The sequence below is a fragment of the Dermacentor silvarum genome, chromosome 2 (genome assembly GCF_013339745.2).
Source record: "Dermacentor silvarum isolate Dsil-2018 chromosome 2, BIME_Dsil_1.4, whole genome shotgun sequence".
Classification (NCBI taxonomy): Eukaryota; Metazoa; Arthropoda; class Arachnida; order Ixodida; family Ixodidae; genus Dermacentor; species Dermacentor silvarum.
Window position 1 is genome coordinate 209,967,181 of NC_051155.1, and position 19,810 is coordinate 209,986,990.

The window sequence follows — 19,810 nt, forward strand, 5'->3', positions numbered from 1 at the left end:
AAGTTTTCAGCTAGGTGTGGGAATGCACCGGGAATGAAAATAACACTGAAAATCTTATTTTCGGACCATAGCGCTGCCAAATTGTACTGCTGACACTCAATTGTATGCAGCTTCAGTGTGGCTAATTTCTGAGCGTTTTTAAGGGCGAGTCCATATATAACAAACTACTGATATAACGACCACTTTTCGTGGAACTATTGAGTTTGTTATAAACGGGTTTGGGACTGTACCATTATCTGTGAAATTGCTGCATCAGGCACATTTTTATGACAATAAATGTTGTGATAATGATAGCTGTAGTAAATGGATGAAGTTTGCTTGTCAATAATAATAGCATCAGCAGAAAAATTACTCAGTGGACAGAAGCCAAAGAAATGGCACTACAACCATTAACAGGCATATTTTATTTAGATTACATAGATCAGTTTACTTCACTAATGTGTTTTTCATGTGCAGCTGTGGCTGCTAACATTGGAAGCGAGAGTTCACATTCAACGGTTTAATGTGTTTGTGAGAATGCACTATGTCGCAAGTGGCATTAAGTTATTATCTTGCATGTATGGTTGGCACTGTGCAAATAGCATCAAACTTTAAGGAAGCAGTGTCATTTTTTGTGCCTTGGGGCACGGCAAATTATATACGCTTTTCTTGCAGTGTAATTTAAAAAAATGACTATGATTGGAATATTTATTGCGTTAGTCTCGTGAAGAATATATGGTGCTGTTCCTCTTCATTTGCAATGTGATGGACGTCTGAAGGGAACTTAAATATTAGTATAACTTCATGTTTGAGTCTTTTCTACTTTCGCAGGTGGTCTGCAAGAACTCTTTTCATCGAACAGCAATTCGGCCTTGAAGAAGGTGTTTCACGACAACGAACTAGTTGAACGCCTTATTCGCTCTCTTCACGGAACCAAGGTGAAGCATACTTCATTTTGTAGGGACCTCCTTTCTTTACTTGCATGTTGTTAAACAAAAGCGGTGTCTAAAATTGTGAAGAAACTTTGGCACGAAAGTGCCTACGGAATGTAGTTTTTTGTCTGGCAGAGTACTAATTTTGATACTCTGAAGACTTGGCTGAAATGAGTGTAAAAAGAACGCTGCTCGCAGAAGAAAGGCTTTGAGCATGAGCAAAATGTCACCTTGACTAAAAATTTATGGAACTCTGTGGAACACAGGAAGTCGTTGAGTTGACTTGCTACTTGAGATTATATTCTTTATAGTGGCAGGGATTTCAGAAAGGATAGTTCGAAGCTGAAATGGCATGTAAAGGTTCGATTAAGATTTAGAGGAGCACTGAGTGAATGCATTGATTGCACTGTTGAACACCGCAGGCATGGATTTTGTTTTGTCCCACTTGTACTGTCAGGCTTAGGTTTTATGCATATTTGGCAAAAGTGTCAGTGTTATCCATTTAAGTCATTACAAGCTTGTATAAAGTCCTCGTTTTGTTGTTATAGACAGCTTAACTTTCATGAACATACCTCAAGGGAAAAAAAGAAAGCTTGGCTTTTTATTTGGGTCGTAGCCATATGCAGAGTGTGTGAATTCTTGAAAAAAAAATGTGGTTGATCCCTCTTATATAGGAATCGGTATAGAACACGAAAGTGAAACGTGTCTTCACAGAAGTAGTGTAATGTTTATTGCACATTGATATATAATGTCTATTGGTGTTTTGTGGCTAAAGCGCCCTTAGGCGTTGATGCACCCACGCTGACGCCTGGTGGCACGTCTCCTCCATCACGACTACCAACGTCGATGACCATGAGCAACCGTCGTGCATATGGAAGCTGCACTACGCTGCACACGCTAGCACAACGCGAAAGACGAAGCACGTAACTGACACACTAATACAACGCGCAAGACAAAGCACGTAACTGAATCGTCTCCGAGTCAAATCAGCGCGTACAGCGCGTCGTAATTGCAGCCTCCGCGATCAACTTCAGAAACATTTTCAGAGCTAATTGCAGAGGCCACGCTCCGCTGTGCTGAGTACGGTGAACGCCACCTAGGTGGCGTTGGTAGTGCTTCTTGATGCCAGCGTCCCTTCGAATGCTGGCATCGAGGCGTCGTAGTGCTGAGACCACCGAAGCGTTCACTGTCGGTGCGCGTTAGTGTCATAATGCAGTACTTCTCTTTTCTGCTCGTAGGCGGTGGCACCGCCCCGAGCAAGAGCGCGGGTACACGGAGGAGTGTTAGATCAATGCCTCCTAAAAAAACAATGCCTGGGACGTCGCTTGCTTTGCCATTGGAGGTGCGCTGCCGTGCGTTGCGAGCGAGCGCCTCGTGTTGGCGCTAGCGACTGTACTGCCGGCGTGACGCTGTCGGCAACGCTGTGTCAGCGCAGCTGACTACGGTACAGAAAGTACGCTACAGTGGCCAGAATCGCTGTAACTACGCGTTGTGCAGGCGGTTGCTTGCGCGCTCGTGGCGTGCATTTGAGGTGCGGCGTAGAGCGCGCGCCTGCTGCGTGACAAAATTTTTCTTCGAAGGAAGACCAGCTCTGGGCCGTCCGGCAGAAGATGCCGGCCGAGTCCAAGTCCTAGCTTTTTTATAAGCTTTTTTCGACCGTCTTTCGACAATGCCGTGTAATGAGTTTTGAAGTTTTGAGCATTACAGTCACTTGGCGGATTTTCGAAGAGTTAAAATTTTGTCAAGATTGGTAAAATCGTGGTAAAAAAAAATGCGTGGCGAAATCGTGGTAAAAAAAATGCGTGGCGAAGAGAGCTACGCTCAAAATTTAACTCGTCTTTAACTCGTGTACAGCGCCACGTCGCTAGCGCGTTGGAGATGCGTTTGAAGAACGCTGGAATTCTTTCTGCCGACGGTCAACCGTGCATGCTGTGTTCGCCGCTGCCGAATAGTTTCGCCAGAAGCTCGCTTATGGGCACAAGTTCGTCCAAATAAAGGCTACTGTTATCCCAATTCACCTCCTCTCTTTGCCATCTGACAAAGAGCGTCACTTCAACGCGACAATATGTGGCATGAATGTCGTCTGGTGAAGCAAAGGTCACGGTAGGCAAGGGCGGGTGTGCGTCGTCTGCTCGAGTTACCATGGCACGGCGACGCGCCACCGCCACAGGTGTGTTGCAAGCGTTCGCCGCGAGAGGCTCTAGGGGTTGTACTATGTGGAGAGGAGGAAAACGGAAAGGGTAGGACGCCGCGTCTCCGGCTCACGTCCCAGGCATAGTTTTTTTTAGGAGGCATTGGTTAGATATATAAGGCGCGTCTGTGTAGCTCTCTGCAAATGCGTTTGTGGCGCAATGGGTTAAACGCTCGGCGATCTATCGTCGCGGACCGAGAGGTCGTGGGTTCGATTTCCAAATTTTGCATGTTTGTGGAACTTTTTCTTCTGGTTTCTTTCTTTGTATTATGTTCTATGACGTATTTCCGTGACGGAAATACGTCAGTGAAGTCTTGGTGGACCCCGGCATAAAACACTTTCGTGTTAAAATGAGGAAACTTATTGTTACATCTGCATACAGTAACTTAATTTGAACTTTTTAGATTTATGGATGCATAAAAATCTGCTTCTTTTTAATAATTGCACAAACAAAATGGATATATTGATTTAATACCAGTGTCATACAGGCACTTTCGATTGCAATTGAGCCTGATCAGCATAGAATTTTTTTTTACCATGATGGTTCCCTTGCACAAGCTTACAGGGGAGTCATTAGGGCTCACATATTTTAGTTGTCTTCGGTTTTTTAGTGCTCTTTAAGTGCATGTGTGTATGACAGTGGTATTATGGGAGCATTGAAATTATTTTTTGGGTTGGTTTTGAGTCCTCACACTGGAACACCTGTTGTGAAGAAAATGGTGCTAATATGTAAACATGAGGATACACATCTCAAGTCACTCTGAGTGAACAGAAACATATGCCACTGATTATGGTGGATGCATAAGCTGACAGCTACTGAAGCTTGTTAAAAAGGGAGACTGGATTTCATGTTGTTTATAAATATACTGAACTGCTTGCTTCTTTTTTTCCCTTTCTACATCCACTGATAGCTGAATAACCCATGCTTTGTTTCTTTCCTCTTCACAGTTAAAGAGTGGTAGTGCCCAGAAAATGGCCACCTCCTCCGTACGGCTAATTCACGTCTTCCTTTCCAATGTTCCTTTTGCAAAGGTACGGATGTATGCACTATACAGACTGTCCAACCTTTGTTGCATGCAGTAAACATTTGATTGTGGAGGTTCAGAATTTGGAAATTATTTACTGGCCTTTAATCAGGCCAGAATGCAAGAAACGAAATCCTAGTAAAACTTGTTTCCTTTCTTTTCACAGAAACACTTCTCAAGCATGCAAGGTTACCGTACTCTGATCAGCACGCTCAAGACTATGGGGGAGCCTCAGCAGTGTACACTGGAAACACTTCTTGAATGGGTAGGCTTACTTTTTTTTTTTCTTTTTAAACATAAGATTCAGGCAGAATGCGTTTCTAAAACTTTCATTAATAGTAATATACTCGTGGCTATGGCAGTATCGAAAGTTGATTAAGCAGACTTCAGTGAACTAGTTTCTTGTTGTATAAATATTTTATGAAGCAAACTGACATGAAGCTTATTTCCTAGGCAGTTCTTATACTTTAAATACAATTTTATCATGTATTGCTACAAATTTGTATTAAACTTATATGGGACCTTTTTTCTACTTCACCATGTACATGCCATATGTGTGCGCATGTTTGGAGTATATTTCGTCAGTGGTGTTCTTTAGTCTGTCAGCATAAAAGTTTTCATGCATTGTAAAAGGTTGAACTACTGTTTGTAACCACTGTTACTCTGCTAGCAACTGTCTGTAAGGGCGCCGCTGTCCTGCCATGCTGTTTATTGATAGGTTTTTTGTCACTGCTTCTTGCATTTCTCATGTATGAAATGCAGAAATAAATTGAAAGTGAAAGTTAAATATATCAGTAATGCAAGACTGAAGGCAATAATGGAGTCTTGCGAATGCTTTGCAATGCAAAATGGAGTCATGCGATACGTAGTTGCAGGGATTCATTCAGAGTCATGGGGCACTGTTCATGGCGAAGAATGTTACATCTTAGCAATAAATTTGTAAAAATTTGAGCCACCCACAAGTTTTAAACCAAGATCCTGTGTCCTGGGAATACCAGAATGTTGACCACGCTGCTGTTGAAGTACTCATACGATTTGCACTGCAGACAGCAGTGGCAGCAGTTTATTATTATTTCCAGCATCCTCAGTAAGGAGACTAAATAAGCTGTGCAGGTTGTTTGAATATTGCTAAAAAATTTGGAACATTTCTTTTAAAGAACTTGTTAAAAAATTAAGGTTCCAGGAGCTAAGTATATACAGCGTGCATTGTACTTTTGGCTTTTTGAGAGTTCTAATTCACGGTTTATTAAAAGTTATTAAATTTCTGCATTGTTCAAGCTTCTTGGATTTCTGCATCATTCAAAAAACACGTGGACTTCTAGTGCCTGTCCGTCATGTTGGCAAACGAGAGACATGAACTGCACAGATAGTTGATAGCTTTGCAGCATTATCTATTGTATAAAAACAATACCTCCCTTAAAGTTTTACTTTAACCAACTACTGATTAGATGGCACAAGCAGTCTGTGAATGTTTCGCATTTACAAATTATGTTGGGCACGGCTAGGGGTGTACATCAGTGGCCAAACGAGTATACTCAGGCATGGCACTTAGTGTTAAGGCGTGTTTGGGTTAAGTTTGATGGTGACTGTACATGCTTTGTGCATACACCTGCCCTCAGTATGTAACATGTGTAACGTGTGTAACAAGTATGTTTTGCAGATGGTGCTTTAGAACTGTTACTTGAGAATCAGTTGACTGTAGGTGTTTTAGGACACCTTCAAAGAAGGTTTTGCCAAGATGAAAAGTAAAGCAGATTCTCCTTGCTTGCCTCTGTGCAGCTGGTTGAGGAGACCCCACGCCTGACAGGGACGTCATCAACACTCCGCAACTTGGAGCTGATGATTCACCTGTTGCACTGGCTCCCTCAGTTGGAGTCGCACTCCCTCCAGCTCTGGCTGGCTGAGCAGCTCGACTCCATGGTGAAAGGGTCGCTCAGGTCGCGCATGGCCTGCGCTCGGGGCGGTGTCATCCCAGCCATCATTCACGTGCTGGGCAGGAGCAACACAATTGGTGGAAAGGCTGTAGGTAAGGAATGGTCCCCGACAGGGTTGTCGCATCTTTGTCTTGAAAGCTAGCAACAAAATGCTACAAAATGCAACAAAATCAGTAGCCAAACACTAGCCAGTATCAAGCCGAGATTTTTTATAAACTGGCCAATAAAGTTGCCGAACGGCGACTAAATTATCACCACTGGAGCCCATACTGTGCCCTACTCATGGTGGATATGAGAAGCATGTTCAGATAATGACTGGTTTACATTTTAGCATCATGGAACGCAGAAGCATAGAGTGTAGCTTAGTGCATGCCATTGTCATGTTTTGCACTAAAACCATGACCATTACTACAAGAGTCAATCAAGATAGATTCTTTGGTGTTACTGTGATACCTGACATTCATTTCAAATGTAGGAGCATAAATATTTATAGTTAATGGGTCCCAAAAGTAGTAGTCACTTTGGCAATAAGTAGCTGAACCTGGCAATAAGTAGCTGAACCTGGCAATAAGTAGCTGAACCTGGCAACCTTGGCCCCATTACAGCAGACTTCCAATGATTCGACTTCAGCCAATAAGATTTTTCGATTGATTCGATCCTGACCAAAAGTTCTTACTGCCCGCTGGTACAATTTAAAAAAAATCAAAACTCGGTTGTCTTGATCCTGAAATTGGCCCTCACTGGTCAATTTGAACTTGACTGGTCAGCGTACATGTGCCTGACCCCAGTGGTGACCTCACTTGTGACCCCATTGGCTGCAGCATCCGTCTTGGTGGCACTTAGGGGACAATGAATGTGTCAGACATCTTATCCCCCAATGAAAATGCCAACTTTAGAATTGGGTAATAAAGCCAAATGAAGCAGGGTAGCATTTAGACATTTTACCTTCTATTTTCATTTGGCCCACTGCATAATTAGGTAAATTCTGTTGGTCCTGTCAAGCTTCGAATTAGTGGAACTCAACTGTATTACTCACTGCACCATGACAGTACAGTACAGTGAGTTAAAGTTGTGTTGTACACATGCTGAAGAAGTAGTAATGTGGAATCACAAGGCAGAAAAAAAAAAAAAAGAAAGCATTTGCACACAAGAGGATAGCACCTGTCATGTCTGTGTGTGCTGGGGTTCTGTGCTACTGTTTCTCCACTACTCTTCACAGGTAGAAATTTTCTTAACACGGAAGCTACAAGAAAACTGAATTTACCTGCAGGGCAGATGTACCTCATAGAATTGAGGAGTGCTGTGCAGATTGCACACACAAATGCAGTGCTGCCCTTATTTCCTGGCTGCATGCTGTGGCCCCAAAAAATAGTAGCCTGTTCATGTCATCCATGTTCTGAATGCTAAGTTATAGGGCCATAGTGGCTTGTCTTTATTTCTTTTGTACCTGGAGACAGTAATGTAAACATTAAGCAATTTCAGTGGCTATCTTAGTTCATTGCCTTCTTAGAATCATACCAAGACAGTGCAGAGCTTGCGTTTGACTTGCTTGCTCAAAGGCCAAGCAAGAAGGTGCTTTGAACAGATACTATACCACTAGGAAAAAGACCATAAAATGTTATACTAGTATTGTGGAAGATATCACGACAGTGCGGCTAGGGATACAGTAGCTGTTATGGGTAAACAGCCCTGCATTAAAACCTTGTCATATAGTTGGATGAGATTACGTGATGCAGGAGGAGACATAGAAAAACTTGGACATACACATGTTCAGTCATGTAGGGAGATAAAGGAGCGCAGTGCTCCTGTATACTATAACATAAAACCTCTGTTGCTGCTCTGATTTCTTATGGGCAATTGTGAAGATATCTTCTCAGTACTTATGAACAGCCTAAAGTGCAAGAAATTTGGCGACTAAACTGGCAAAACTTGCCTTTAAACTTATATCTTTCCAACCTGTGCACTCTTGCAGCCATTCCGCTGGACTGATCCCAAAAGCAGTGATATTGGTCATGCATACATGAAGGGCTCGGTAACTGTACAATGAACCCTTAACTCACTGTAATATGCATTCTTTTGATATAATTCGAATAAGGAAGCACTTTGTGGCTCATTTATACTACTGGATATTGGATGACTCAGAAATTTTTTTTTTTTTTGTGCTTGCGGCTCACCAGGATCTCTACATTCATGAACTCAATTGGAGGCTGCCTAAAGCCTTTGAGCGACAAAAATCGTGGGAACCAAGCAGCCCCATTTTTTATTGTAGCGACCAAACGAAGCCGACATGGGAAAAAAATAGCTGTGTTTTCATAAATTGAGACATAAATGATAGCAAAAAAGGGAAATGAAAGTGCAAGAAAAGACATTTTGCTACCAGTGGGGAGTCTCACTCACATCCCCCGCATGACGTTTGTGGCTCTACCATTTTAACTACAGTGGTGGCTGTCCTCCTATCCACTTTCTTGGGCACCGTGTACTCTTGCATAAGGGGCACACTTTTTTTTCAGTCTCGACAAGGTGCGGCACTTGCATAGAGGGGCGGGGCATTTTGGTCTAATTTTTCTGGCCGTGCGTAATCCACTTGATCTTTGCAACAAAAGAGTGACCAATATTGTTTTCATAGTGCATTTATTTGTTCACGCATGCACATCTTGCACCTAGTGCCCGTCTAGTCTCATCACTGTCACTGCTGATCAGGCTCGGTTTGGTAGCCCATTCGTGGATACATACAGTCATACCCCGTGCCATACATGGCATTAGATAGACCTGTGGCTGTAAAGTTTTTCAAAACAATAATCTGAACACACCACTGTCCACATGCTCAGAATCAGTGAGGAGACAAGCAGCAGTGAGTCTTTTTCGGAACCTATTTTATTGATTTATTAATTTTTTGAAATCTTGGGTTGTCAAGTTTGGGTAAGAGTCTTATATGAGTGTGGCTCTTACTTGAGTGTACACGGTATTTGTATACGGTGTAACAAGCCTAGTTAGCCAGCACTGCTCACGGCCATCTGGGCCTAGGTTGTGAGTTCATATACCACCGATGGGAAGTTGTCTTTCCTTCCTTTTTTTATTATTATTACCACATTCCTAAAAAAAAAAAAAAAAAAAAACTTATTCTCTCTCTTTTATGGTTTCCTTGGCTTCATTGTCCATTCGCTTCACTTGGTCTATATTCTTTGTTTTGCTTATGCCTCGCTTTGCACCACCAGGGCAGCTCCTGAGGTTTCTGGTCACGCTAGCATCCTGTTCCATTAGCACATCAGAACTGAAGGCACTCTTCCACTTGCTGCGGCCGAGTACTTCTGGAGAACAGGTTAGTTTTCATGCTTTTTTGCTGACTTCAACCCTAACATTTCACAAATGTCATTACAGAAATTTTCAGTGTGCAGAAATGGTGTGCAATAGAGCTCTGTACCTAAAAAATGGGCTAGAGTTTAAAACAGGTCTTCCTGTCCCACTTTTTTTTTTCTTTTGTCACTGGCTTTTAACGGAACTTTTTGTTGGGGCAGCGGGGCTTCTGATTGACATTACTGGCTTCTTAATAGGCCTTATTGACTATTCACTGTAATATAGACACGTGGGCTTGGTAGTATCACAAGGTCGACCAGATGTCCTTGATTCGATTGTGGTCATGCACGTGGGGACATCATTTTTTTTACAAATGTTGTGCTCAGTGTGCAAGAGAATGTGTTCGTGTTTGTGCTTGTTCATATGCAGGAAAATATTGTTCCCTTCAAATATCATTATTCATTTAATGGTGGTTGGTTTAAACATTTGATAGTTCAAATAAATATCACCTGTCTTAGGAGATTTTGATTGTTCTTTTCTTCCTTCAGCACCAATACACACTGCCACTGATGTATGCCCTGTCAAGTATGGTGAAAAGTGATGGCTGGCTTGGGGCATCTCACTTCTTTGACTTCAGCGACCTAGATGAGGTGAGAATAGCTTCCCCAATCAGCACTGTAAGTGGGGCCAGTGTTGGCCATACGTCGAGCCAATGTTGTCACTGCAGCAAATGTATAGCCCCACATTGGGCCTGCATTGACCAAGCTTTCTGCACTGCCAGGAAATGCTTTCTTGTAGAAACATTTGTTCATTGCTTGACAAACACAACTTACCATTCTCCTCGACAGATAATCAAAATCCTACAGAATGTGGGCTGTGTGTTTACTTATCGGTCCTCTCAACATTCCCTTCTACTTTTGTTCTTGCAGGGAATAGTCATTCCAAACATAAGAAAATGGCCTGGGTCTGGGTTTGCGTTCCATGCGTGGGTGCGCCTGGAGAAACTGAATGTACGCAAGGAAGCACCATTCAGGAGACAGCTCTATAGGTAAGAGCATTCAAGATGGTTCCTGTGGCGATTGATCATTCAAAGCATAACTGTGTCTGTGTCAGTTTTCTGTCATAAACATTGTTACATAGCTGCCAACCTGCGAACTTTAAAATTCGTATATATCTTATGAACATGCCGAAAAGGGGGTGGGTAATACCGTGCATTTGGCAATGAGTACACACAATTTTGTGGGATACATAATTGCTTTATTAACAATGATTTATAAAAAAATTCGGAAACTCTGAAACTCTGAAACTACCGAGTGCTTTTGGATCAGTGATTTTTTCACCGAATTCGCTGTTGCCAATTTCGCCTGCTTCAGGAACTTGTCTGAATAACTTTACCCTTGTGCACCAACCTACAAGTTTTGGCTTCAAAATGCCATTTATTTCATGTGTTACGTATATCAATTAACAACAGAAACTTCCCCCACATGTGTCTTTAATTGCACCAATTACAACTTATAACCTTTATTCTGAGGTAATCGTGTTGTCAGCTTATGTGCTACAAATTCAGACATGATTTTTCGAAGCATGCCCAATTTATAAAAATCTCCTAACAGTATGGGCTTCTAAACAGTTTAGCTGCAGCAATGTAGCCAGCAGTTGCCGCCAATGGCTGGCCAGCCTTTACTTTTTTTGCAGTAGGTTTTACTTTTTAAACAGCATCTCCACATACGGAAGTTCTGCTCAATGTAGATTGTTTGTGTGCCTCACATAATATCTTTGCAGCCATTGTCATTTATCCTTCCGTGTGCAGTGTGCATGTGCAGTGTGCATGTGCAGTGTGCATTTGCTGTCATCAACTGTGGTGTCGAAGTCAAAACACTGCCTTTTGATTGTGCCTTGACTGCACACACAAGCATTGTTTTAAGCTAAGAAAAATATTGAGAAATGTTAGCTTGTCATACTAAATCTGGTACCACATGACTGTTCTTATTGAGTGGGGTTGTTTCAGCTTTACAAGCCCAAATGGAACTTTGGAGTCATTCTTCACTGCTCAGGGAAAACTAGTGGTTGCTGTTGCAACAAAGAAAGACTACTATGCTGTTCCTGTGGAAGGGATTACCTTGGACGATGAGACGTGGGTCAGTTGTCCCTTCAATATTGATTGCTTCTACATTGCTTTTTGTGCATCCAGTGTTTGCAGTAGCCAGCTTGGAATCAGACATTCAGAGTTAACACCTGCCCTCTGCAGATGACAGGTGATCACTGTTGGTACTGATAGTTTCTTCAGAGATGGGCAGTTATACGCATTAAAGCAGCGCTGTTCACTTGCAAGGAACATGTGAGTGCATGCTCTAGCATGAACTGTGGGGGCCTGCTGCTGTTTACAAAAAAACACCCTATCAAGTAATGTGATGCAGCGGCTTTGTAGCTTTTGCAGCAGATTGTAGCAAACTCTACCATAAACGCTACTGCTCTTTAACTAGGAAGCTGATTTGACAGCGGGCAATTCTTCAACAGCTGGCAATGCAAAAATGTCCTCCTGAGCACTGAGGCTTTCACAACCTACACTAGTGCGACAAAGGTGGCCATACGATAGGCGCGTCTTTATCTGAACATGCCTACTTTCACAGGCAAGATCGCCTCTCAAACGTTTCATCAATGCCGAGCAGATCAGACACCCCACACTGACCAGAAGCAAAAAAAGTGCTTGCTGTATCTGCTATACGACAGGAGCCCCACACTCACAATTCAAAACAAAAAAAATTTTGAAAAAAAAGAAAGAAAACACAAACAAAATGCCAACAAAAAAAGCTAAATGTTCACGGGGTGTCCTTTTAAAGGGACACTAAAGGCAAATACTAAGTTGACATGGACTGTTTAAATACCATTCCAGAAACCTCGCAATGCTTGTTTCGGGCCAAGAAAAGACTTAGTTATGAGAAAATTGCATCCGAAGGGCCCAAATACCTTTATCGCAATTAAAATCTCGCACCACCGAACCGGGGAGTGGTGATGTTGCATACGCCATCACCACCCTTTGCTGCCGTCGGTGAGTAAAATGGCGCCCGACAGATGGCGATACGGTTTTTTGCACAAAACGGAAACGCGTGGCCTTGGAGAAACCAAGCCAAGACAGAGTGGTGGATTTGCTGCTACAGCTGCTTTTGGTCAAGTGGAGTGGACCGTTCGGGCATCCCGCGACATCACATAGAAGTGCAGAATTGCATCAATTGCACAGAATCACTTGCAAATTGTGCAAATTTTATGAGCTAGCAAAACCAGTGCATAGTCGAGCGAAAACGAAACCTTTTGACCACCCGCGTTGTTGTCAATGCGTTCATTTTTCTAAAAATGAAATAGAACTGGACAAGCAGCATTTTCTTTCATCTTATAATGCTATACAATGATGTTTTTATAACGATTGATTGAGTACTAGTGACAGAATTTAAATGAGGAGTGCCTTCGTCATCGGGCAAGTACTTTACTTGAATGTCCTGGGGCAGTCTCTAGTCGTGTCCTGCATTTACCTCAATTTCTCGATTACTCAGGCTCTGTTCGCGGTAATATTGACGCCTTTGAGATTCTCGAGCACTAATCTGTCATTTTAGCTTGACTTAATATTTGCCTTTAGTGTCCCTTTAAAGCAGCGGTTGCAACTATTGGCATCACACAGCTTTGTTGCAGTTGCATGTTAGCATGACTTTTGCCTCACTTGTTTGCCATTACCTCTGCAGTGCTTTCTCTGCTCCACAGCTTGTCATACGGCACTTGACAACTGAAGCACTGCCAAATGCCTCCTCGATTAAAAATGTTTGATGTCATCGAGCACTGCATCTGTTGGCAAAGCCAGACGGCCAGTACAAATTGTTAAATTTGAAGACACTGATATTTGCCCCTCTGTTCATTGTATTATACATAAGAATACACACAAATGCTTTACTCGTGTCTATAAACCAGCTTCTCAATCTTTTCTTAATGGTTTAGAAAACTCTGCTTGACTTTTGTTTGGTTCTTCTGTGCATGATTTAAGCTACCTGTCATATATACTACTAGGTGCTCATGTTCATTAAAAGTTAGCACATCTTTGTTGGATATATAATCAGAATAAGTGCAAATCTCTCCCTCTTTCCATTTTTGTTTGTGTTTATTTAACTTTGCAGCACAGCGTGGATGTATGCCACACACCAGCTCGTCGCCCGTTCACTAACAGCACCACCACGGTTTTCATCGATGGACGGCAGCGTGTCAGCGTACAAGTGAAGCTGCCTTCACTTAGTGAGGTTGGATGTGGCATTGACTGTTTTGTCCGAAAGCTGAACTTTTTACCCTTGACATTTTACAAGCGCATGTTTTCAGTGCATGCAATTCAAATTTCAGCATGTTGGCATAGCATGCGCATTTGCTTTGCTTTTGCAGAGGGTGGCAATGCTGCAAGTGCATTTAGTTGGCTTGCATTAATTATTGCATTTAATCTTTACATCTTCTGATAGCATGCAGGTGTGAGTGTGCATATGCATGTCTATCTGAGCAGTCTTGCTTCTCTCGGGCATTTAGCGTCATTTGAGTATCATTTGGGTGTAAATTTAGTGCTGAAATAAATACCGTGTACATAGCCGCATGCATGTCACCCTGGAATGTGTGTGTGTTGGTGAATGAGTGTGACATAAAGGGGCTGCCATGACCTTTCTGCATCAGCACAATAGTTGAACTTGTTAGCTGTATGGATGGTTTGAATAATCTCTTGTGGCAGGTGAAGGATAAATTGTTGTTTTCTTTTTTTTTCTTCTTTAAGCAATTGCAGGTGGTGAAGAACTTTTTAGACATTGCCTGAATTATGCAATGCTTTCAGCTAACTCAAGCTTTTCAGATTGTGTGGACTGCGGCACTTTAATACTCTCAGAGTAACAGATCTGTGCCATATGAAGAAAAGCACAGGTGAGGGCAGCTGTTGATTAGATGGAGAGATGAGATAAGGAAGTTTGCAGGTATAGAGTGGTTTTGGTTGAGGCAGTGCAGGGTTTAGTTGACTATATCTGAGAGAGGCTTTCAACCTGCAATGAATGATAATATGGTCAGTGAATATGTGAATGAAATAGAATTTGGTGTTGCAGTTCTCGCAGTGTCATGTTGCTTGGGGGAACTCAAACGAACCATCTGCGTTGATTGGTGAGAGGCGGTCGGCCAGTGGAAGGGGCTCTGGCGACAGCTCTACGTCTACCTCAGTTGTCGAGCACAGCTCTGGGGCTGGAGAGGAACAGACAAGCCAAAATACTGTGACCGGCGGCTTCCTCAAGAACAGTGCCCTTGGGTCGTTCCTCAGTGGCTGGGACACAGACAAGATTTTTTCCATGGCCCCGAGTGTCCCCGCCAATCTTAGAAGTGCCTTCAATGCTGACCCTGACCCATCTATCAATGTGTCACCACTCGAGTCTCATGAGCAGGTGAGGAGTTGTGCACTTGACATCACTTGCAGCATCATTTAAATTCGAGCCAGTTGTTGCAATGTCACTACATACCAGTTCCAAGTTCTTAAACCAGGGCAATAAGCATGAGCGAGAGAAAGCTGCATTTTTACTCAATATGTGTAGTTTTTTGAAAATGCGTCACCATCTGTCGTTTGGAAAATGATGTTCTAGTAGTACACATGTAGTATTGTCAACGAGACTGGCCATTCCCAGGAAGCAATGTGCCTACATACACACGTGTGTACAAATCTTAAGGCTCACATTTGCAGCACAAACGCTCACCTCAAATGTTATGTTAACGCCTCAGTACTACGAACTAATATTCCGAAATGTGGGGATTCTTAGATCTTCGTGTATCCTTTACGGCAGCCGGTACAGTAGGCTAGCAGACGACAAGGCGCAGAAAGTGGACGCTGCGGGGGTGTACGGAAAACCTGACACGGCGCCGAAGGAAAAAAAACAACAACCCGGAGGGGGACTTTCTTTTCTTTTTTTTAAATTTACTATATTGCGAAGGCAACGACGCATCGAGTTCTGCGAGCGCACGCACCACCCAGAGAAGTGACGCCTAGCAATGGAGTTGCGTTTCTTCCTTCTTTCGCCCTTCTTTCTACACATGCTCCTTCTTTCTTTCGCGCTTCTTTCCGTGACTCTCACGCGTCTCCTGATGTTGTTTTCCGTGCATGTCTCCTGTAATCCGGCTTCACCGCGTGACTTTACGGTCGGTGTGGTTGCGGCGCATTGCGAGTGTCACAATGCTAACGCCACCTAACGGTACGGCTATTTGGGCGCAAAAGGTCGAAGGCACTTCCTCTTGGTTTGGGGGTCGGCAAGCAGCACGCACGAACTGTTCGTGCGTGCGCCGGCCCGCTTCGTGGGACCGTCCCGAGAAGGCTTAGGAGCAGGACACCAGTATGGACAAACACGGATCATTCGAACGCACCACCGTTCGCGTGACCGTACACGTGAATGACTAGGCGATGGTGTCATAGCATGGGGCGAACATATTCGCTCGCTATCCGGTCGCGGTGAGTCGGACTTCCTTGTTTTGTCGCGCGCCCATGTGAATGTTCTATGCGTAGTAATTTGGCTAGCATGCATTAGTGTCTGAAAGGTGCAATAAATGCCCTTTTGATTGTTTGCACTACTGTGTTGTCGTTCCTTTGTCCCAAGAGCACGTGTGAGGCCCCACACCACACAGTCACACTTTCCGAGGTATAGTACCATGATCGTCTGCGTTTATTGCCAAATTTCCAGCCTCTGTTTCTGGCTCATGAGAATATGCGGCTGCTTCTCGCCGGCGTCCATGCTTAACCGTAACAGCACGCTTGTGGAACCCGGCCCTTCGAGCTCGTTCTACTGTAAGTTTCCCCAAGTACAGCAAACTTGAAGCCCGAGAGCTGGGAACGTGGTCATAGAGGTGGGCAGTCGGCCGAAGTGGTGGGCGGCAAAACCACTGCCACCCACCGTGGGGAGAACCCTGATCCCAGGACATGCAGTATTTCAGTTGCTCCTAGGCATTGACTTGGCTCTATTGATCGATTTTGACTGCACATCCCTTCCTTGCACGTTTGGAATTTTAGCAAGGTCTCAATGATCAGATTGTGTTATGTTCACTCATGACTTGCTTTCTTTAGGTTTGGGGTTTATCCAGAGGTCTCAAAGGACAGATTGGATCACTGTGCCTCTTCAGCGAGCCTCTCCAGGCATCCCAAGTGAAAATGATGTACACTGGAGGTATACATTTTTAATATGTCTACTGCTCTGTGGCTAGATACATGGAGAACTTGTTAAGTCTCCTATGAATGCTTTGATGGCTACTGAACATTATGCTAAGTATTCCGGGCAATGTATAAATTTTCACTGTCGCTATCGATACCATCAGCCTATTTATGTCCACTGCAGGACTCGCATTGCTCTGTACTGCACCAATGCAGGCATTCCATACCTGCACCACTCCTAATCTCATCAGTGCACATATGGTAGAATCTCGTTAATTCAAACTCCATGCAGGACCTGAAGTTTATTCGAAAAAAACAAAGTTCGAACTGAGGAGAGCCCCTTTAAATATAGCGCCTACTCAATTGTATGGTACAGCATGCAAAACCAAAACAGTCACTGGGCTGGCATTGAAAAAGTATTATCTTTCCACCATCAGTGCGCTACCTGTGCTGAAAGAAGCGTAGGTACTGTATAAATTCAAAGTGCGATAAAATCACACCTCACTCATCATTTGCTCTGGGTGTGATGGAAAACGTGCAAGACTGAGCCGAAAAGGATGGTGGCTTGGCTTGCCATACTCTAGCGTGCCCAACATTGGCGATTACATGATCGAGCATGCGCTAGGAGATGGATTCAGGTGAGCATGCGGTGACGTGATCAGGTGTGCGCTATGAGAGAGGAAGGGGGGCAACCTCATAAGGTTGTCCTCATCGCTGTTGCCCGTAGACGCCCGACGTGTTGGATGCCAATTTGCACAATATCTCGCTAAAGTGGTTACCGAAAATACTACTCCTGGTATATTGAGCTTTTGCAAGAAATTTAGCGGCTACTGGCGCCTGTTTCAAAAGGTTCTAGGTCGTCCATGCGCGGCCACGGACTTATATGTTTGTGAATTCGTTTATCTCAAAACTCCACTTATCTCAACAATTTTCCTGGTTCCTACAAGTTCGAGTTAACGGGATTTTACTGTATTCTCAAATGAAGTATAGCTGAAACTGGAAAACTATACTTTTTTTTTTTTTTTTTTCAATACAGGCCCGAGAAACTATACATTATTCAAGAATGAAGACTCTGTAGAAGTTGCAGAGCTACTAGGAAAGCTGGTTCTTTACTATGATGCAAAGGTATGGCTTATTCATTTGCATAGGCCTTTCTATCCTTATATATTTCTTTTAGTGCCATTGGCAGCTGTGTTTGTTATCAATGTTTCTTTTTTCTTTTCTCTTTACTCACAAACATTTATACTTATAAAGAAGCATTACATGATTTTTTTTAGTTGCTACTGATGCATCCTTGGCCTAGATTTATTGTGCCTGCCGCATTCAGTGTGAGTGGTCTTGCTCTTTCTTTTTTTAAATAATTCGTGCGTCAAATGTGTTGATTGATGCAGGCATCTGTTGATGGAACATGTACAAACCTCGCCCCCTCTTCATCACTTTACGATGGCAAATTCACTGGCCGCTACTGTCACACACAGAACGTCAAGGTATGTTTTGCATTAGTGGTTTGAGTGAACAGTACTGATAAATTAGTTCAGCTTCATAGCTGTGGACGGTGCATGTAATTGTGTGTTGAGACTGTGACCTTTGGCTGCAGAGTGAATAATTTGCTAGTGTTTTCAGTACCATATCAAAAAGATGAGTGTAGAAACACCACGTGATCACTTTCAGTGCTTTCTGAATTTTGTGCCACCGACATATTTGCCATTATTGAAAAAGAGTGTTTAATTTATGAAATCTGTGTCTGCTTGGAATAATATAGTTATTTGCAAAGTGAAATTGAGTAGTCCTGGAAGGCAAGCCCATTAAACGTTAGGGGCACCTTGCACTAATTCAAAGGAGAGCACCTTTATGGTCTGGTGGCTAAGCTTGTGTTAAATAAAAGGATGCTACAGAAATTCACAAAATAAGTGAGTCATGAAACAGTAGGTTATCGTCCATCTGAATGTTGCAGAAAGCTACAAAGGAAAGGGCAAGTGGCTTTTGGAATGAAAGCTTTGCATTTCAATGAACACTTGTGCGAGTTCCGGTATCAAACCCAGTATCACTGCCCTTTTGCGGCACTTACTCTACAAACTGAGCTGACCAGGAGCTTAGCTGTTGGCAGTACAAGATCAAGTGCACCATATGGGTGCACCATACGGGTTTGAGCTGTCACATAATTGTAAAACGTTCGAACCTCAATTTTCATCTCTGTGCAGAGGGACACTTACCATACACTACTGTCGTGCACACTATGTTAAGATATATTTTATATCAGCAGGTGGGAGTGAAGCATACTGAATGAGAAAATAAAGTTCAACATTATTGCTGTGGGTCATGGGTAATTTTTTCGATTATCTATCATACACAATTACAAAACTGAAGGAAGCTACATTCAGGCGGATGCCAGCTTTCCCCTTTTACAAGTCGCTGTACCTTTAGGTTGATGATGAGAACTAATTTGACTTTTTTGAACAGGATACAGTCAACTTGATTGGTGGATTCCCGACACTGTACGTTCTTCTTGAGAACTCTGGGAAGCCTATTCCCAAGTGCTCTCCTAGCTTTGAGGCTGCTTCCACACCATCCAGCAACAAAGCCTCAGAGGAAATTGTAGATGACTGGATTGTAGTGCCATCGTCCTCATCATCTTTCTCTGGCAAGTCATTGCTTAGAGGATTTCTGCCATTTTGTTTTTGTGTATTTTCATTTAATTTTTTTTTTTGCAAGCCAAGGTTTTGTGTGTGTTGGTTTAGCCTATGGGAATGGACTGGTGGCTCAGGGCAGTTAGGCTAGGGGTTGCATGCATAACTATACCATATATCTTTTCACACAGAAGAATGTGCTTCAGTGACACAGAAGATGCATAATAAATGTTGTATTGTAGATGAATGGCAAAATTTAGTGTGCAGGAAGACAACGACATTGTTTTCATCACCCTGTTGCTGGTCGGTCTTGCATGATAAATTTGTGCTTTTTATCTACGAAATGCCAAACCAACTAGACCCCCAGTCTGTGTTTTTAGTATGTGACAGTTAATTTCCTATGCAACTCACAGAATGTAAAAGTTGAAATACTACCTACATTATCAAACAAACTTATCTGCACACAAGCCTAAGTATGAATGGTGAGCAAAGGTTAGGACATGCATAACTTAATGTGATTGTAAAGTCTATGCAATTAACTGACTTCAAACCACAGCACCTTCCAACCGCAGCCACATAAACATGACATGAAGGGCAGCGGAAGACATATGTTAGCCACTATACTCGGTGATTCTTGGTAGT

The 19,810-nt window shown here is 43.0% G+C and overlaps 1 protein-coding gene across 4 annotated transcripts in view; it reads left to right on the top strand.

Annotated features, from left to right (window-relative positions):
- Positions 1–19,810, top strand: part of LOC119442522 (neurobeachin-like protein 1) — a 104,581-nt gene that overhangs the window by 17,025 nt on the left and 67,746 nt on the right. For 3 of the 4 annotated variants that reach the window (XM_037707430.2, XM_037707431.2, XM_037707432.2), the window contains exons 10-23: positions 811–917; positions 4,051–4,134; positions 4,294–4,392; positions 5,907–6,153; positions 9,277–9,380; positions 9,904–10,005; positions 10,285–10,403; positions 11,364–11,493; positions 13,516–13,635; positions 14,467–14,796; positions 16,458–16,557; positions 17,578–17,666; positions 17,933–18,028; positions 19,002–19,182. In XM_037707430.2, coding sequence (XP_037563358.1) covers positions 811–917; positions 4,051–4,134; positions 4,294–4,392; positions 5,907–6,153; positions 9,277–9,380; positions 9,904–10,005; positions 10,285–10,403; positions 11,364–11,493; positions 13,516–13,635; positions 14,467–14,796; positions 16,458–16,557; positions 17,578–17,666; positions 17,933–18,028; positions 19,002–19,182 — 1,908 coding nt within the window. The remainder of the gene's footprint in view (positions 1–810; positions 918–4,050; positions 4,135–4,293; positions 4,393–5,906; positions 6,154–9,276; positions 9,381–9,903; positions 10,006–10,284; positions 10,404–11,363; positions 11,494–13,515; positions 13,636–14,466; positions 14,797–16,457; positions 16,558–17,577; positions 17,667–17,932; positions 18,029–19,001; positions 19,183–19,810) is intronic. The other variant, XM_049662217.1, reaches the window with a different exon arrangement.